General features: G+C 47.9%; 2 protein-coding genes across 3 annotated transcripts in view; one reads left to right on the forward strand and one right to left on the reverse strand.

Moving 5' to 3' along the window:
- Nucleotides 1-3482: 3482 nt before the first annotated feature.
- Nucleotides 3483-6461, reverse strand: LOC110487336 (zinc finger protein 696). The gene is made up of 3 exons (XM_036973322.1): nucleotides 5599-6461; nucleotides 4741-5396; nucleotides 3483-3982 (listed from the first exon to the last, which is right to left on the reverse strand). The coding sequence occupies exons 1-3, from the start codon at nucleotides 6038-6040 to the stop codon at nucleotides 3671-3673; spliced, it is 1410 nt and encodes a 469-aa protein (XP_036829217.1). The 5' UTR covers nucleotides 6041-6461; the 3' UTR covers nucleotides 3483-3670.
- Nucleotides 6462-6606: 145 nt separating this feature from the next.
- The window catches only part of LOC118948235 (bifunctional apoptosis regulator-like), a 22128-nt gene continuing 10029 nt past the window's right edge, over nucleotides 6607-18705 (forward strand). Inside the window, exons 1-4 of one of the 2 annotated variants that reach the window (XM_036973323.1) lie at nucleotides 6607-6959; nucleotides 8347-8676; nucleotides 10183-10281; nucleotides 14741-14840. In XM_036973323.1, coding sequence (XP_036829218.1) covers nucleotides 8366-8676; nucleotides 10183-10281; nucleotides 14741-14840 — 510 coding nt within the window. In that variant the 5' untranslated portion in view covers nucleotides 6607-6959; nucleotides 8347-8365. Of the gene's footprint in view, nucleotides 6974-8346; nucleotides 8677-10182; nucleotides 10282-14740; nucleotides 14841-18705 lie in introns of both variants that reach the window. The other variant, XM_036973324.1, reaches the window with a different exon arrangement.

An 18705-nucleotide genomic window follows, 5' to 3' on the forward strand; every position in this document is an offset into this window, starting at 1 on the left:
TTTTTGTGTCGGTCAAAGTATTTATGCGAGAAATGGCCCTGGAAACGCCTTTACGTGTAAATATTGATATAATTAATACCCGTCATATCGAAGTACATTTGGAGTCACTCACGCGATGACGTGGTGTGTGGTCCTCACCTACGACTCGTCGGGAAAGCAAGCAGTTTATTAGGCTACAGATGAAATACCGTAGAAATCATGAACTTCACAGGGTGGTGAAAGTGCACGGTGATCTTGATGCTCCTTTCCAATAAATGTCGAGGGTCTTATTCTGGTGATATGATAATCGATGATTGATTGCCTTTTGACAAATCAAAATATTCTCGCTCTTATCCATAATCTCATACGTTATTGTAGACTAACCTACCCAAACTCTCTCTGTGAGCTGCTGGATCGAGAGCACGTGCCAAAACCAGACCAGGAACATGTGCTATTTAACGCAACAGTTTTTGTGACAAAACTATCCGTAGTGTTGAAAATGCAACGGAAACACATTGAAAAAATGTATTCGGTACATAAAAACTAAAGTGGGAAAAGTACATTTTGAGTTCCCTACGTCATCACGCACTGATTTTTTTTTCGCAACAATTCAGTTGGGTGGAAACACCACTGGTGGGAATATGCGCATATTTTATGTATGCTAATTCTAGAATATTCGCATGGAAATGTGTCGCCAATTGGAATGGGAACCTAGTTTATGATGTGAATTGTTTCTCTTGGACAAATCTGTTGGCAATCATGTTTGTGTAAAGGTTACCGTTAAACCATATTTGTCAATACAGTATAATTAATCAATGAAGATGAGTCATGAAACGAAACAAAATCGTTCACTTTATCTGTTAAAGTGGTGTACCTAGTAACTACAGCCATGTTTTGGAGGGGGGGTTACACACCTAATAACCAGTGGAAGCTGGTGGGAGGAGCTATAGGAAGACTGGGTCATTGTAATGTCTGAAATGGAACGATATCAAACAATACATATGTAAACCACGTTTGGCTCCATTCCATTTCAATCCTTTCCAGCCATTACAACGAGCCCGTCCTCCTATAGATCCTCCCACCAGCCTCCACTGCTCAATAGAGTGGTTTTGCGCCGCCTCCAGTTCCAACGCCAGATCTGCTTTTGAAAGGCTTCAAAGTGGATATGAAGACGTGACAATGTGGACAACTGTTATGCTACCAGACGTTAGCATGTGCTTTGAACTCAGCTACAACATAAAGACAGAAATCAGATGTTATGCTACCAGACGTTAGCATGTGCTTGGAGCTCAGCTACAACATAAAGACAGAAATCAGATGTTATGCTACCAGACGTTAGCATGTGCTTTGAACTCAGCTACAACATAAAGACAGAAATCAGATGTTATGCTACCAGACGTTAGCATGTGCTTTGAGCTCAGCTACAAAATAAAGACAGAAATCAGATGTTATGCTACCAGACGTTAGCATGTGCTTTGAACTCAGCTACAACATAAAGACAGATATCAGATGTTATGCTACCAGACGTTAGCATGTGCTTGGAGTTCAGCGACAAAATAAAGACAGAAATCAGATGTTATGCTACCAGACGTTAGCATGTGCTTTGAACTCAGCGACAAAATAAAGACAGATATCAGATCGGAGTGCAACAACTGACCATGTTTATTTTCATCATCCATTCATTTCAGATCCAAACCAAACATTGCTCCACACACTTCATGTTATAGTGAGCACATTTTGCTGTCGGAAAAAACCCCAAAAGATAGCCATCGCCTGTTGCACAATCCATCCAAAGAACACTTTGAGAGAACAAAAAACTAGGCTTACAAACCACATTTGGTGTATGAATATAAACATCTGAAATATATAATTACAAGTCACATACTTATGTGACATTTTGATGTCATTAAAACAGTCCTTCTGACACAACAGCATTCCCTCATCCAAGAGAGAGCTTTACCAGCCGGTGTTATGTGACATTTTGATGTCCTTCTGACACAACAGCATTCCCTCATCCAAGAGAGAGCTTTACCAGCCGGTGTTATGTGACATTTTGATGTCCTTCTGACACAACAGCATTCCCTCATCCAAGAGAGAGCTTTACCAGCCGGTGTTATGTGACATTTTGATGTCCTTCTGACACAACAGCATTCCCTCATCCAAGAGAGAGCTTTACCAGCCGGTGTTATGTGACATTTTGATGTCCTTCTGACACAACAGCATTCCCTCATCCAAGAGAAGAGCTTTACCAGCCGGTGTTATGTGACATTTTGATGTCCTTCTGACACAACAGCATTCCCTCATCCAAGAGAGAGCGTGACGTTGTGTTTCTATAATTAGGGCCCTGTGTTTTGAGCTGGATTTGTACTTTTATTTCAAGCTTTTAATCAAACTGTCCCCTTTTCATTTTTTATGTCAGCTGGTCCAGCCCCGTCCTCCGGCACCACACTGAGACGATTGCTTTCATTTGGAATCTAATTCTCATTTCTGGAAAAGGCTTAAAATCCAGGTGATGTGACGTGATTAACCTGGAGAGCTACCCTCCTTTAACCCAACCCTGTTCCTGGAGAGCTACCCTCCTATAACCCAATCCTATTCCTGGAGAGCTACCCACCTTTAACCCAACCCTGTTCCTGGAGAGCTACCCTCTTATAACCCAACCCTGTTCCTGGAGAGCTACCCTCTTATAACCCAACCCTGTTCCTGGAGAGCTACCCTCTTATAACCCAACCCTGTTCCTGGAGAGCTACCCTCCTTTAACCCAACCCTGTTCCTGGAGAGCTACCCTCCTTTAACCCAACCCTGTTCCTGGAGAGCTACCCTCCTATAACCCAACCCTGTTCCTGGAGAGCTACCCTCCTATAACCCAACCCTGTTCCTGGAGAGCTACCTTCCTATAACCCAACCCTGTTCCTGGAGAGCTACCCTCCTATAACCCAACCCTGTTCCTGGAGAGCTACCCTCTTATAACCCAACCCTGTTCCTGGAGAGCTACCCTCCTTTAACCCAACCCTGTTCCTGGAGAGCTACCCTCTTATAACCCAACCCTGTTCCTGGAGAGCTAGCCTCCTATAACCAAACCCTGTTCCTGGAGAGCTACCCTCCTTTAGCCCAACCCTGTTCCTGGAGAGCTACCTTCCTATAACCCAACCATGTTCCTGGAGAGCTACCTTCCTATAACCCAACCCTGTTCCTGGAGAGCTACCCCCCTATAACCCAACCCTGTTCCTTGAGAGCTACCCTCCTGTAACCCAACCCTGTTCCTGGAGAGCTACCTTCCTATAACCCAACCCTGTTCCTGGAGAGCTACCCTCCTATAACCCAACCATGTTCCTGGAGAGCTACCTTCCTATAACCCAACCCTGTTCCTGGAGACCCTCCTATAACCCAACCCTGTTCCTGGAGATCTACCCTCCTATAACCCAACCCTGTTCCTGGAGAGCTACCCTCTTATAACCCAACCCTGTTCCTTGAGAGCTACCCTCCTATAACCCAACCCTGTTCCTGGGGAGCTACCTTCCTATAACCCAACCCTGTTCCTGGAGAGCTACCCTCCTATAACCCAACCCTGTTCCTGGAGAGCTACCCTCCTATAACCAAACCCTGTTCCTGGAGAGCTACCCTCCTGTCCCGTAGTTGTAACTACCCTGCTGGATTGGGGTTGGAGTGAAACCCTCCAGGATATCCTACATTATTCTATATGTACTTCTATGACTCCACCACCACTGCTACTGTGTGTGGCCTGGTGTTTCTGTAGGCTCTTTAGCCAGGCAAAGCCTTTTCCACAGACAGGGCATGTGTATGGTTTCTCTCCAGTGTGGGTGCTCCGGTGGGCTTTGTGGCTGCGCAGGTCCGAGAACCTCTTCCCACAGTCGGCGCACTGGTAGGGCTTCTCTCCAGAGCGATTCTGCCGGTGAACCTTTAAACCCCACGACGTGCTGAATGATTTCTTACAGTGAGCACACTGGTATGGTTTGTCTCCTGTGTGAGCCTTCTGATGCACCTGAGACAGAAACATAGAATTACATATTATAACTTTATTTTACAGAATCTCTTGTGTTTAGAAACGCATCGTTCATCAAAATTGAAACAACAGGGCCGCCGTTCAGTAGCCCGAAAAGTTGTTGAACTTTGCGGAATAGAAATGCCACGAATAGAGCCGACGTGATTCCGTATGCTACATGTCAGAGAGGCATGTTTGTTCTAGATAGACTATTTCTATCTGAACGTTTCATGGACAATAGGTTTTCTATTGTACATGGTTATTTGGAGACACCATAGAAATGGAATGAACGGAACGGGCTAGGAACCTCCAACCCGGGCAATTTGACTGGCAAACCGAACCGCCGTCCACCCATTATGACATCATTGACTTGGAACGGGGAGGTGCGTTCTATTCGTTCTATTTCAACGGGAGACAGAGCTACTGAGCCAAGTCTGGCAACTGCATGTCAGCGTGATTGTTCGGTTAGATTACTTGTTAGATATTACTGCACGGTCGGAACTAGAAGCACACGCATTTCGCTACACTCGCTTTAACATTTGCTAACCATGTGTATATGTGACAAATAAAATTTGATTTGATTTGATATCTGTAGAAACGTTTGTGGTCAATACGCACATCCTTAACAAACGTAGGTGCTGGACTAATAAAGTACTTGGGGGAAGAAAAGAACAGAAAGGCCGGCCCACTGTATAGGCTTGTCAATACAGGTGGTGATGGGAACAGACGTAGTGTGAGAGTGATTCTATTTTACACACCTTAAGATAGGCCGCACTGGAGAAGCTCTTCCCACACTCAGAGCAGTAGTAGTAGTCCACTCCGGCCAGAACTCTCAGCGCTCTCTTCCGCCCCATCGCTGACATCGCCACCCCACTACCTTCCTTCATCCCAGTCTCCGCCCCACCCCCGACGACGTCGGCCCCCTCCACGGCATGCAGCCGCTGGTGTGTCCGGAGCAGTCGGACCTTGGTGAAGCCCTTCCCACACGCGGAGCAGTAGTGAGGCTTCTCTCCGCTGTGGGTTCTCTGGTGCTCTTTGAGGTGCTGGAGTCTCAGGAAGCTCCGGTCGCACTGGGAACAGTGGTGCGTCCTCTCTGCTGTGTGAACCAAGCGGTGCTTTTTGAGGTAGCGGGCGGTGTCGAAGGTCTTGCCGCAGTCATGGCAGTAGTGAGACGGCTCACCGGTGGTGGTGGCGTGGATTATTCTGGGCTGGTGGATTCTGCGGTGCGCGTTCAGTATCCCAGGGCTGACAAAACTCATCCCACAGTCGGGGCAGTACAGAGGGGAGTGGTGGGGTTCCTGGGTCTGTTTTGGCCGTTTCTTTGGTCGCGTCTGTTTTTGCTGTCGTTGTTGTTGAGGTTCTTCTGATACGGAGGGATTCTTCCCACTGACAGGCCATTGGTTGCAGTTTCCGTCTGCGTCAAGGAAATAAAGAGTGCTGGGTTAAATCTGAAGAAACAGTGCCATGTTACGGTTCGTACTAGCAAACACTCAATATTGGCCTGCGTCCCAATTGGCACCTTATTCACTTTATAGGGCACTACTTTTGACCAAGGCCTGTAGGGCTCTACAGGGAATAGGGTGCCGTTTTGGGACGTACCCATTATCTGTACATACCAGAAAAAATAAAAACCTCTATAGCTTCTTCTTCTTTTTTGACCTCAAAACCACCCTCCTCTTCTTTAACTACAAGAGCTTTGTCCTTCTCTTCCTTCTCTTCCTCCTCTACTTTGACCATGAAAGTGTGATCTTCCTCTTCTTCTTTAACTTGTAGAGAGATATCCTCTTCCTCCTCTTCTTCTTTAATATGTAGAGAGATGTCCTCTTCCTCTTCTTCTTCTTCAACTTGCAGAGATATATCCTCTTCCTCCTCTTCTTCTTCTTTAACTTGTAGAAAGCTATCCTCTTCCTCCTCCTCTTCTTGTTTGATGATGATGTTCAGGTCTGGAGTTTGCCAGCAGTCTACAAGTTCGAGCTTCACTAGTCTATAACTGTATTCAGGGTCCTTCGTGTTGGTATGTGTGGGTGGTAGTAATCTATAAGTGTAGAGAGTATCCATGATGACTATGGGTTTAGGTTCAATGTAGCACAATATACAGAGTTAGTTCACTGATCGCTTTTTTTTAGAGCCCTATGTAGCCAGTTTGCTCTGGGTAACCAGTATGCTCAGCTTTGCTGACATGAACCATTCGTAGACATGTACTATGATAATTACTACATACGTGGTGTGATAGACGACTTTCCATGAAAATAATAAACAGGAAACAGATTCTACGAAAGGACAAAACAAGCGAACTTTGAACTGGAAGAGCATTAGCACATTGTTTTTTTTTTTAGCTCATGAGTACGTCACCGCGCGGCTCACGTGACCAGAGTGTGAGTTTTGCCGCGTTCACAACAACTGGAAACTCGCAACTAGGTAGTCGGAAAGCTCCGACATCAGTGTGTTCAAAACAACGGGGAACTCGGAAAATAAATGAGGCCCGAGGGGGGAAATGTATTTGAACAGTCATCCAACTCGAGAACTCGGGCCTCTTTCTAGAGCTCCGACTTTCCGACCTAAAGACGATATATAAATTCGTATTTTTCCGAGTTCCCAGTTGTTTTGAACGCATAATTTTCCTACAGCGAGTCTGTGGGTGTATTCATTACGCGAATTCCGCTTCAAAAGCTCTCGTCTGTTGCAAAACGTTTAGTAACGGAAACCTTTCACTCCAAACGGAAAACATTTTGCAACGAAAATAAATAAATCTAGGTCCCTCCCCTTCGGCTCTGTTTGCTTCCGCGTAATGAATATACCTCTGGCAAGAAAGAAGTGAAATGAGAAGCTAGCTGTTTAGCTACCCGTCTGACTGCTCGGAAAAAAATGTCGACTTGTCTTATTAGCTAGCTAGCATAATCAAAACTAACTTTGGTAGAGCATCTATTCGGCAGTGATGTGATTTTCCAGCTTGGTTGCAACGGCCGTTATTCCCGAGGTAGGAAACTAAAGGTGACAAATGTTGTTTTTAATACCAAACGGTAGCTAACGTTAGCACAATTATGTGGGAGTTTGCCACTGACTAGCTAACTAGTTAGCAGCTAACGTTAGATACAGTGATTTGGTCAAGAATCAGCTAGCTAAAATAATGATTGTTTTTATTAAATGGCTAGACATAATATGAGAACCTGTATGAACCTCTCTTTCCTAGGAACAGGTTTCCCCGTCGGTATAAGTTGATCTGAGGAGTTGACAAGGATGCATTTGTTGCTATGTTCATTTGAGTTACTTCCTGTTTACTAACTCATTTAGTTAGCCAAACTGCATGTCTGTCAAAACTACTCAATTTAAGGAAGCTATAAAAGTGGGTTCCTGTTATTAGCCATAAAATACATTGTCAGAACTCAAAGCCAGTTATTCAGTAATATTTGAAAAAAAATTCGTCCCAAATGGCAACCTATTTCCTAGTATAGTGAGTGTACATATGTCGACCATGACCCATAGGGCTATGGACCCTGGGCTCTGGTCAAAAGTAGTCGTTGTGATATTTCTTGTTTTTTCCCCCTCCTTTTGGATTGTGTGTATTGCTCAATATTACTGCACTGTTGGCGCTAGAAAGGTGTGCATTTTGCTGCACCTGCGATAACATTGAACATCTGTGTAAAGGACCAATAAACTTTGATTTGCGGTAATAATTTGCCATTTGGGGTCTCACGCAGTTCATAGTTTTGTCTCTGTCCCTCTTTGTCTCTCTCCTCTCTCTCTCTCTCTCTCTCTCTCTCTCTCTCTCTCTCTTTCTCTCATATTCAATTCAAGGGCTCTACTGGCACGGGAAACATATGTTAACATTGCCAAAGCAAATGGAGTAGATAATAAACAATAACAATGAACATTACACTCACAGAAGTTCCAAAATAATCAAGACATTTCAAATATCATATTATGTAGATATACAGTATACAATATACATATATACAATACAGTGTTGTAAGGAAGTGCAAGTAGTGAAAGTTTTTTTTTTACAACCCATATTCTGTTTCTTGCTCTTTCTCTTTCTCTCGCGCTTCTCTCTCGCGCTCTCCTCTGTCCCCCTCTTTGGTTCTCTCTCTCCTCTGTCCCCCTCTTTGGTTCTCTCTCTCCTCTGTCCCCCTCTTTGGTTCTCTCTCTCCTCTGTCCCCCTCTTTGGTTCTCTCTCTCCTCTGTCCCCCTCTTTGGTTCTCTCTCTCCTCTGTCCCCCTCTTTGGTTCTCTCTCTCCTCTGTCCCCCTCTTTGGTTCTCTCTCTCCTCTGTCCCCCTCTTTGGTTCTCTCTCTCCTCTGTCCCCCTCTTTGGTTCTCTCTCACCTCTGTCCCCCTCTCACGTATTCTTTGGTTCTCTCTCCTCCAGACCCCAGATCATCCAGCAGATGGAGGGGGGTGCCGCTGCTGCCCCCGCCCCCAACCCTCTCTCCGATCTCTCCTCCCCCCTAACCCCTCCTGTGACCTCTGACCCCTCTCCCTCTCCGTACCCCCGGCCCTCTGCCAGCCCCTCCATCAGCGAAGACCAGTTTGGGTGCCACTGTTGCTACGACGTCCTGGTCAACCCGACAACGTTGAACTGTGGTCACAGCTTCTGCCGCCACTGCCTGGCTCTCTGGTGGGAGTCGAGTAGGAAGACTGAGTGCCCCGAATGCAGGGAGAAGTGGGAGGGCTTCCCCAAAGTCAACATCCTGCTGAGGTAAGGTACTAGGGTGCATGAACTTAACGTACTGGTACTACTCTCTAGACCTCACCATATTATCACCATCACAAGCATTTCGCTACACTCGCATTAACATCTGCTAACCATGTGTATGTGACAAATAACATTTGATTTACTTGGGTGCCAATACCATATGTATTGCAATTCTATATCGAATTTTGACAATCGTAGATCTCCAGGAAGAGGGTTGGACTGAACGTACAGGACAGTCGATCTCCAGGAAGAGGGTTGGACTGAACCTACAGAACAGTAGATCTCCAGGAAGAGGGTTGGGCAGACCTGGGCTACAGTCAGTGGTAGGCAGGGTATCAGCGTGGTAGATCAGTAGTAGTAGTGGGTTGGGCAGACCTGGGCTACAGTCAGTGGTAAGCAGGGTATCAGCGTGGTAGATCAGTAGTAGTAGTGGGTTGGGCAGACCTGGGCTACAGTCAGTGGTAGGCAGGGTATCAGCGTGGTAGATCAGTAGTAGTAGTGGGTTGGGCAGACCTGGGCTACAGTCAGTGGTAAGCAGGGTATCAGCGTGGTAGATCAGTAGTAGTAGTGGGTTGGGCAGACCTGGGCTACAGTCAGTGGTAAGCAGGGTATCAGCGTGGTACTCTCTCGTCCCCTCCTCTCTCCATCCTCTACCCCTCTCTCGTCCCCTCCTCTCTCCATCCTCTACCCCTCTCTCGTCCCCTCCTCGCTCCATCCTCTGCCCCTCTCTCGTCCCCTCCTCTCTCCATCCTCTACCCCTCTCTCGTCCCCTCCTCTCTCCATCCTCTACCCCTCTCTCGTCCCCTCCTCTCTCCATCCTCTACCCCTCTCTCGTCCCCTCCTCTCTCCATCCTCTACCCCTCTCTCGTCCCCTCCCCTCTCCATCCTCTACCCCTCTCTCGTCCCCTCCTCTCTCCATCCTCTACCCCTCTCTCGTCCCCTCCTCGCTCCATCCTCTACCCCTCTCTCGTCCCCTCCTCTCTCCATCCTCTCCATCTTTTATTTGGGCATTTTTATTGTTCAGAAATGTGGTGGGTCGTCTCTTCGTTCGCTGGACTTTATCCTGCTAACTGTTCCAAATGTCCCAACTGAATTTGGTATAAGGGCTTTTATGTACTCTGCACCATCGTCTTGGAACGCCTTACAAAATACTTTTAAACTGGAAGAACTTGTCCCGATTTGGTGTTTTTAAATCACTGATGAATGATCTTGAGACTGATTCCCTGACCTGTCAATGTTTTTAATTTGCTGTTTTTGATTTTGTTATACTCTTGTGAATTCAATGGTTTTTACTAGATTACTTGTAGTTTTTCATGTTGTCTGTCTGTCTATTTTTTTTGTAATGACTTGGTGCTGCCTATCTTGGCCTGGACGCTCTTGAAAAAGAGATTTTCATCTCAATGATCCCTTCCTGGTTATAAATATTAAATAAATAAATCTTGCTCATCCCCTCCTCTCTCCCTCCTCTACCCCTCTCCCTACTTTCTACCTGCCTCCTCCCTCTTTCAGAGATGCAGTAGAGCGGTTGTTCTCAGAGGTGGTGGGTAGGAGGAGAGCAGAGATCCAGGGGAACCCCAAGATCTCCCAGAGCCTGCTGGCCTTTCAGAGGTACCATACTAACACACTCAGAGCCTGCTGGCCTTTCAGAGGTAACATACTAACACACTCAGAGCCTGCTGGCCTTTCAGAGGTACCATACTAACACACTCAGAGCCTGCTGGCTCTATCAGAGGTACTGTACTAACACACTCAGAGCCTGCTGGCTCTATCAGAGGTACCATACTAACACACTCAGAGCCTGCTGGCTCTATCAGAGGTACCATACTAACACACTCAGAGCCTGCTGGCTCTGTCAGAGGTACCATACTAACACACTCAGAGCCTGCTGGCCTTTCAGAGGTACCATACTAACACACCCAGAGCCTGCTGGCTCTATCAGAGGTACCATACTAACACACTCAGAGCCAGCTGGCCTATTTGAGATTGCTCAAAGTAGCCACCCTTTGCCTTGTTGACAGCTTTGCACACTCTTGGCATTCTCTCAACCAGCTTCATGAGGTGGAATGCATTTCAATTAACAGGTGTGCCTTGTTAAAAGTTAATTTGTGGAATTTCTTTCCTAAGCCAAGTGTGCAGGGCTGTCTTCGGGGCAAGGGGTGGCTACTTCGAAGAATCTCAAATATAAAATATATTTTCATTCAACACTTTTCTGGTTACTACATGATTCCATATGTGTTATTTAATAGTTTTGATGTCTTTATTATTATACAATGTAGAAAATAGTAAAAAAAATAAAGAAAAACCCTTGAATGAGTAGGTGTGTCCAAACTTTCGACTGGTACTGTATATATAAAACACAATATTTAAACATATACATACAGTGCCTTCAGAAAGTATTCAGACCCCTTGACCTGTTCCACATTATGTTAGGTTACAGCCTAATCTAAAATTTATTAAATTGTTTATTTTCCCTCGTTAATTTATTATTAAAAAACGATCACATTTACGTAAGTTTTCAGACCCTTTACTCAGTACTTTGTTGAAGCACCTTTGGTAGCGACTACAGCCTCGAGTCTTCATGTGAATGACACTACAAGCTTGGCACACCTGTATTTGGGGAGTTTTTCCCATTCTTCTCTGTAGATCCTCTCAAGCTCTGTCAGGTTGGATGGGGAGCGTCGCTGCTCCAGAGATGTTCGATCGGGTTCAAGTCCGGTCTCTGGCAGGGCCACTCAAGGACATTCAGAGACTTGTCCAAAAGCCACTCCTGCGTTGTCTTGGCTGTGTGCTTTAGGGTCGTTGTCCCTTTGGAAGGTGAACCTTCGCCCCAGTCTGACAACCTGCTCTAGAGCGCTCAGGATTTCATCAAGGATCTCTCTGTACTTTGCTCCGTTCATCTTTGCCTTGATCCCGACTAGTCTCTCTGCCACTGAAAAACAGCACCATGCTTCACCATAGGGATGGTGCCAGGTTTCCTCCAGACATGATGCTTGGCATTTAGGCCAAAGAGTTCAATCTTGGTTTCATCAGACCAGAGAATCATGTTTCATCAGGTCTGAGAGTCTTTAGGTGCCTTTTGGTAAAACGTCAAGCGATCTATCATGTGCCTTTTACTGAAGAGGGGCTTCTGTCAGGCCACTCTACCATAAAGGCCTGATTGGTGGAGTGCTGCAGAGATGGTTGTCCTTCTGGAAGGTTCTCCCATCTCCACAGAGGAACTCTGGAACTCTGTCAGAGTGACCATCAGGTTCTTGGTCACCTCCCTGACCAAGGTCCTTCTCCCGATTGCTCAGTTTGGCCGGGCGGCCAGCGCTAGGAAGACTCTTGGTGGTTCCAAACGCCCTTCATTTAAGAATGATGGAGGCCACTGTGTTCTTGGGGACCTTCAATGCTGCAGAAATGTTTTTGTTCCCTTCCCGAAATCTGTGCCTCGATGCAATCCTGTCTCTGAGCTCTACGGGCAATTCCTTTGACCTCATGACTTGGTTTTTGCTGTGACATTCACTATCAACTGTGGAACTTTATACAGACAGGTGTGTGCCTTTCCAAATCATGTCCAATCAATTGAATTTACCACAGGTGGACTCCAATCAAGTTGTAGAAACCTGTCAAGGATGATCAATGGAAACAGGATGCACCTGAGCTCAATTTTGAGTCTCATAGTCTCATAGCAAAGGGTCTGAATACTTATGTAAATAAGGTATTTCAGTTCAGTTTTTTTTTTAAATTTGCAAACATTTCTAAACCTATTTTAGCTTTGTCATTATGGGGTATTGTGATGTCATTATGGGGTATTGTGATGTCATTATGGGGTATTGTGTGTAGATTGATGAGGAAATTATTTGATTTAATCCCCCCTTTAGAATAAGGCTGTAACATAACAATGTGGGAAAAGGGAAGGGGTCTGAATACTTTCTGAATGCTCTGCATCTACAGAAGCATGTAGACACCCCTTCAAATGAGTGGATTCGACCACACCTGTTGCTGACTGGTGTATACCCTAGATCAGCACTTCTACTCTGAGATGCTTGGTAGCATGGAAACCCCCGGCTGTATAAACATGTTGCTCATACCTAGGGCCCCCTCTGTTACCGGTCTGTAACCGGTCTGTAACCGGTCTGTTACCGGTCTGTAACCGGTCTGCTACCGGTCTGCTACCGGTCTGTAACCGGTCTGTTACCGGTCTGTAACCGGTCTGCTACCGGTCTGTTACCTGTCTGTAGCATGTCTGTTACCGGTCTGCTACCGGTCTGTAACCGGTCGGTTACCGGTCTGTAACCGGTCTGTAACCGGTCTGCTACCGGTCTGTTACCTGTCTGTAGCATGTCTGTTACCGGTCTGCTACCGGTCTGTAACCGGTCTGTAACCGGTCTGTTACCGGTCTGTAACCGGTCTGCTACCGGTCTGCTACCGGTCTGTAACCGGTCTGTTACCGGTCTGTTACCGGTCTGTAACCGGTCTGCTACCGGTCTGTTACCTGTCTGTAGCATGTCTGTTACCGGTCTGCTACCGGTCTGTAACCGGTCAGTTACCGGTCTGTAACCGGTCTGCTACCGGTCTGTTACCTGTCTGTAGCATGTCTGTTACCGGTCTGCTACCGGTCTGTAACCGGTCGGTTACCGGTCTGTAGCATGTCTGTTACCGGTCTGTTACCGGTCTGTAGCATGTCTGTTACCGGTCTGTAGCATGTCTGTTACCGGTCTGTAGCATGTCTGTTACCGGTCTGTAGCATGTCTGTTACCGGTCTGTAGCATGTCTGTTACCGGTCTGTAGCATGTCTGTTCCCGGTCTGTAGCATGTCTGTTCCCGGTCTGTAGCATGTCTGTTCCCGGTCTGTAACCGGTCTGTTACCGGTCTGTAACCAGTCTGTTACCGGTCTGTAGCATGTCTGTTACCAGTCTGTTACCGGTCTGTAGCATGTCTGTTACCTGTCTGTTACCGGTCTGTTAACGGTCTGTAGCATGTCTGTTACCTGTCTGTTACCGGTCTGTTACCTGTCTGTAGCATGTCTGTTACCGGTCTGTAACCGGTCGGTTACCGGTCTGTAGCATGTCTGTTACCGGTCTGTTACTGGTCTGTAGCATGTCTGTTACCGGTCTGTAGCATGTCTGTTACCGGTCTGTAGCATGTCTGTTACCGGTCTGTAGCATGTCTGTTACCGGTCTGTAGCATGTCTGTTACCGGTCTGTAGCATGTCTGTTACCGGTCTGTAGCATGTCTGTTCCCGGTCTGTAGCATGTCTGTTCCCGGTCTGTAGCATGTCTGTTCCCGGTCTGTAACCGGTCTGTTACCGGTCTGTAACCAGTCTGTTACCGGTCTGTAGCATGTCTGTTACCAGTCTGTTACCGGTCTGTAGCATGTCTGTTACCTGTCTGTTACCGGTCTGTTACCGGTCTGTAGCATGTCTGTTACCTGTCTGTTACCGGTCTGTTACCGGTCTGTAGCATGTCTGTTACCGGTCTGTAACCAGTCTGTTACTGGTCTGTAGCATGTCTGTTACCGGTCTGTTACCTGTCTGTAGCATGTCTGTTACCTGTCTGTTACCGGTCTGTAGCATGTCTGTTACCGGTCTGTAGCATGTCTGTTACCGGTCTGTAGCATGTCTGTTACCGGTCTGTAACCAGTCTGTTACCGGTCTGTAGCATGTCTGTTACCTGTCTGTTACCGGTCTGTAGCATGTCTGTTACCGGTCTGTTACCTGTCTGTTACCGGTCTGTTACCTGTCTGTTACCGGTCTGTATCATGTCTGTTACCTGTCTGTAGCATATCTGTTACCTGTCTGTTACCGGTCTGTAGCATGTCTGTTACCGGTCTGTTACCGGTCTGTAGCATGTCTGTTACCGGTCTGTTACCTGTCTGTTACCTGTCTGCTACCGGTCTGTTACCGGTCTGTAGCATGTCTAACCTGTCTGTCTGTGTGTAACCTGTCTGTCTGTGTGTAACCTGTCTGTCTGTGTGTAACCTGTCTGTCTGTGTGTAACCTGTCTATCTGTGTGTAACCTGTCTATTTGTGTGTAACCTGTCTATCTGTGTGTAACCGGTCTGTCTGTGTGTAACCTGTCTGTAGGTATGGTGATCAGGCAGCCAGAGGAATCCCCAAGACCAGTCCTGGTAGAGGAGCAGGAGGGTTCTTCTCTGGAGTTCTCACTGCACTCACCTGTGTCGCGGTAAGAGAGAGGGAGGGGGACCTGGGGAGAGGTCAGCGAGGGGGGCCTGGGGAGAGGTCAACGGGAAGGAGTCAGCGAGGGGGACCTGGGGAGAGGTCAACGGGAAGGAGTCAGTGAGGGGGACCTGGGGATAGGTCAACCGGAAGGAGTCAGCGAGGGGGACCTGGGGGAGAGGTCAACGAGGGGGACCTGGGGAGAGGTCAAACTGGAAGGAGTCAACGATGGGGACCTGGGGAGAGGTCAACAGGAAGGAGTCAGCGAGGGGGTCCTGGGGAGAGGTCAACAGGAAGGAGTCAGCGAGGGGGACCTGGGGAGTGGTCAACAGGAAGGAGTCAGCGAGGGGGACCTGGGGAGAGGTCAACAGGAAGGAGTCAGCGAGGGGGGCCTGGGGAGAGGTCAACAGGAAGGAGTCAGAGAGGGGGACCTGGGGAGAGGTCAACGGGAAGGAGTCAGCGAGGGGGACCTGGGGAGAGGTCAACGGGAAGGAGTCAGCGAGGGGGGCCTGGGGAGAGGTCAACGAGGGGGACCTGGGGAGAGGTCAACGGGAAAGAGTCAGCGAGGGGGGCCTGGGGAGAGGTCAACGTGAAGGAGTCAGCGAGGGGGACCTGGGGAGAGGTCAACGTGAAGGAGTCAGCGAGGGGGACCTGGGGATAGGTCAACGTGAAGGAGTCAGCGAGGGGGACCTGGGGAGAGGTCAGCGAGGGGGACCTGGGGAGAGGTCAGCGAGGGGGACCTGGGGAGAGATCAACGAGGGGGACCTGGGGAGAGGTCAACGGGAAGGAGTCAGCCAGGAATGATTGTAGTGTATGTGTGAGGGACAGGAATGATTGTAGTGTGTGTGGGACAGGAATGATTGTAGTGTGTGTGGGACAGGAATGATTGTAGTGTGTGTGGGACAAGAATGATTGTAGTGTGTTGGGGGACAGGAATGATTGTAGTGTGTGTGGGACAGGAATGATTGTAGTGTGTGTGGGACAGGAATGATTGTAGTGTGTGTGGGACAGGAATGATTGTAGTGTGTGTGGGACAGGAATGATTGTAGTGTGTGTGGGACAGGAATTATTGTAGTGTGTGTGGGACAGGAATGATTGTAGTGTGTTGGGGGACAGGAATGATTGTAGTGTGTGTGGGACAGGAATGATTGTAGTGTGTGTGGGACAGGAATGATTGTAGTGTGTGTGGGACAGGAATGATTGTAGTGTGTGTGGGACAGGAATGACCTGGGGATAGGTCAACCGGAAGGAGTCAGCGAGGGGGACCTGGGGGAGAGGTCAACGAGGGGGACCTGGGGAGAGGTCAAACTGGAAGGAGTCAACGATGGGGACCTGGGGAGAGGTCAACAGGAAGGAGTCAGCGAGGGGGTCCTGGGGAGAGGTCAACAGGAAGGAGTCAGCGAGGGGGACCTGGGGAGTGGTCAACAGGAAGGAGTCAGCGAGGGGGACCTGGGGAGAGGTCAACAGGAAGGAGTCAGCGAGGGGGGCCTGGGGAGAGGGACAGGAATGATTGTAGTGTGTGTGGGACAGGAATGATTGTAGTGTGTGTGGGACAGGAATGATTGTAGTGTGTGTGGGACAAGAATGATTGTAGTGTGTTGGGGACAGGAATGATTGTAGTGTGTGTGGGACAGGAATGATTGTAGTGTGTGTGGGACAGGAATGATTGTAGTGTGTGTGGGACAGGAATGATTGTAGTGTGTGTGGGACAGGAATGATTGTAGTGTGTGTGGGACAGGAATGATTGTAGTGTGTGTGGGACAGGAATGATTGTAGTGTGTGTGGGACAGGAATGATTGTAGTGTGTGTGGGACAGGAATGATTGTAGTGTGTTGGGGGACAGGAATGATTGTAGTGTGTGTGGGACAGGAATGATTGTAGTGTGTGTGGGACAGGAATGATTGTAGTGTGTGTGGGACAGGAATGATTGTAGTGTGTGTGGGACAGGAATGATTGTAGTGTGTGTGGGACAGGAATGATTGTAGTGTGTGTGTGGGACAGGAATAATTGTAGTGTGTGTGGGACAGGAATGATTGTAGTGTGTGTGGGACAGGAATGATTGTAGTGTGTGTGTGGGACAGGAATGATTGTAGTGTGTGTGGGACAGGAATGATTGTAGTGTGTGTGGGACAGGAATGATTGTAGTGTGTGTGGGACAGGAATGATTGTAGTGTGTGTGGGACAGGAATGATTGTAGTGTGTGTGGGACAGGAATGATTGTAGTGTGTGTGGGACAGGATTGATTGTAGTGTGTGTGGGACAGGAATGATTGTAGTGTGTGTGGGACAGGAATGATTGTAGTGTGTGTGGGACAGGAATGATTGTAGTGTGTGTGGGACAGGAATGATTGTAGTGTGTGTGGGGGACAGGAATGATTGTAGTGTGTGGGGGGGACAGGAATGATTGTAGTGTGTGTGGGACAGGAATGATTGTAGTGTGTGGGGGACAGGAATGATTGTAGTGTGTGTGGGACAGGAATGATTGTAGTGTGTGTGGGACAGGAATGATTGTAGTGTGTGTGGGACAGGAATGATTGTAGTGTGTGTGGGACAGGAATGATTGTAGTGTGTGTGGGACAGGAATGATTGTAGTGTGTGTGGGACAGGAATGATTGTAGTGTGTTGGGGGACAGGAATGATTGTAGTGTGTTGGGGGACAGGAATGATTGTAGTGTGTGTGGGACAGGAATGATTGTAGTGTGTGTGGGACAGGAATGATTGTAGTGTGTGTGTGGGACAGGAATGATTGTAGTGTGTTGGGGGACAGGAATGATTGTAGTGTTTGTGGGACAGGAATGATTGTAGTGTGTGTGGGACAGGAATGATTGTAGTGTGTGTGGGACAGGAATGATTGTAGTGTGTTGGGGGACAGGAATGATTGTAGTGTGTGTGGGACAGGAATGATTGTAGTGTGTGTGGGACAGGAATGATTGTAGTGTGTGTGGGACAGGAATGATTGTAGTGTGTGTGGGACAGGAATGATTGTAGTGTGTGTGGGACAGGAATGATTGTAGTGTGTGTGGGACAGGAATGATTGTAGTGTGTGTCAGCTTACTTTTCTCTATGTGTTGCAGAAAGGGTCAAAGTGTGTCGTGGTGGGGTGGGGGGGGGGGGGGGTTGTGTTGAAGGGTCACAGTGTGTGTGGTGGGGGGGGGGGGGGGGGGTTGTGTTGAAGGGTCACAGTGTGTGTGGTTTTGTCTATTTGCTCTGTTCATGTGGCAGTAAGAGAGCAACGTCTGTGTATATCTTTCCGCGTGGCAGTCCTGTCTGTCTGTCTGTGTGTCTGTGTGTTTATTTGAATGACAGTCTGAATGCTTCATGTTAGAATGTGTGAAACTAGTGGGAATTAACTTTCTGTCTCGTCTGTCTGTGTCATCTCTATGCCCGTCTCACCTCTATGCCCGTCTCACACCTGTCTGTAACCTGACCTCTCTCCTCTCATCTCTCCTCCCTCCTACCCGTCTCTCCCCTCTCTCCTACCCGTCTTTCCTCTCCTGCCCCCTTACCCGTCTCTCCTCTCTCCTACCTGTCTCTCCTCTCTCCTACCTGTCTCTCCTCTCTCCTACCTGTCTCTCCTCTCTCCTACCCGTCTCTCCTCTCTCCTACCTGTCTCTCCTCTCTCCTACCCATCTCTCCTCTCCTACCCGTCTCTCCTCTCCTATCTTTCCTACCTGTTTCTCCTACCCGTCTCTCCTCTCTCCTACCCGTCTCTTCCATCTCCTACCCGTCTCTTCCATCTCCTACCCGTCTCTCCTCTCTCCTACCCGTCTCTCCTCTCTCCTACCCGTCTCTTCCATCTCCTACCCGTCTCTTCCATCTCCTACCCGTCTCTCCTCTCCTACCCGTCTCTTCCATCTCCTACCCGTCTCCATC

The sequence above is a fragment of the Oncorhynchus mykiss genome, unplaced genomic scaffold (assembly GCF_013265735.2).
Source record: "Oncorhynchus mykiss isolate Arlee unplaced genomic scaffold, USDA_OmykA_1.1 un_scaffold_229, whole genome shotgun sequence".
NCBI lineage: Eukaryota > Metazoa > Chordata > Actinopteri > Salmoniformes > Salmonidae > Oncorhynchus > Oncorhynchus mykiss.

What these genes read in the sequence shown, in the direction of transcription:
- LOC110487336 (XM_036973322.1), bottom strand. Translation starts at nt 6,040, where the DNA reads ATGGATACTCTCTACACTTATAGATTACTACCACCCACACATACCAAC. An exon ending in AGAGGTTTTTATTTTTTCTG is followed by an intron (nt 5,397 to 5,598) that starts GTATGTACAGAT and finishes TCCTTGACGCAG; the next exon opens with ACGGAAACTGCAACCAATGG. An exon ending in CCAGTGCGGCCTATCTTAAG is followed by an intron (nt 3,983 to 4,740) that starts GTGTGTAAAATA and finishes TTTCTGTCTCAG; the next exon opens with GTGCATCAGAAGGCTCACAC.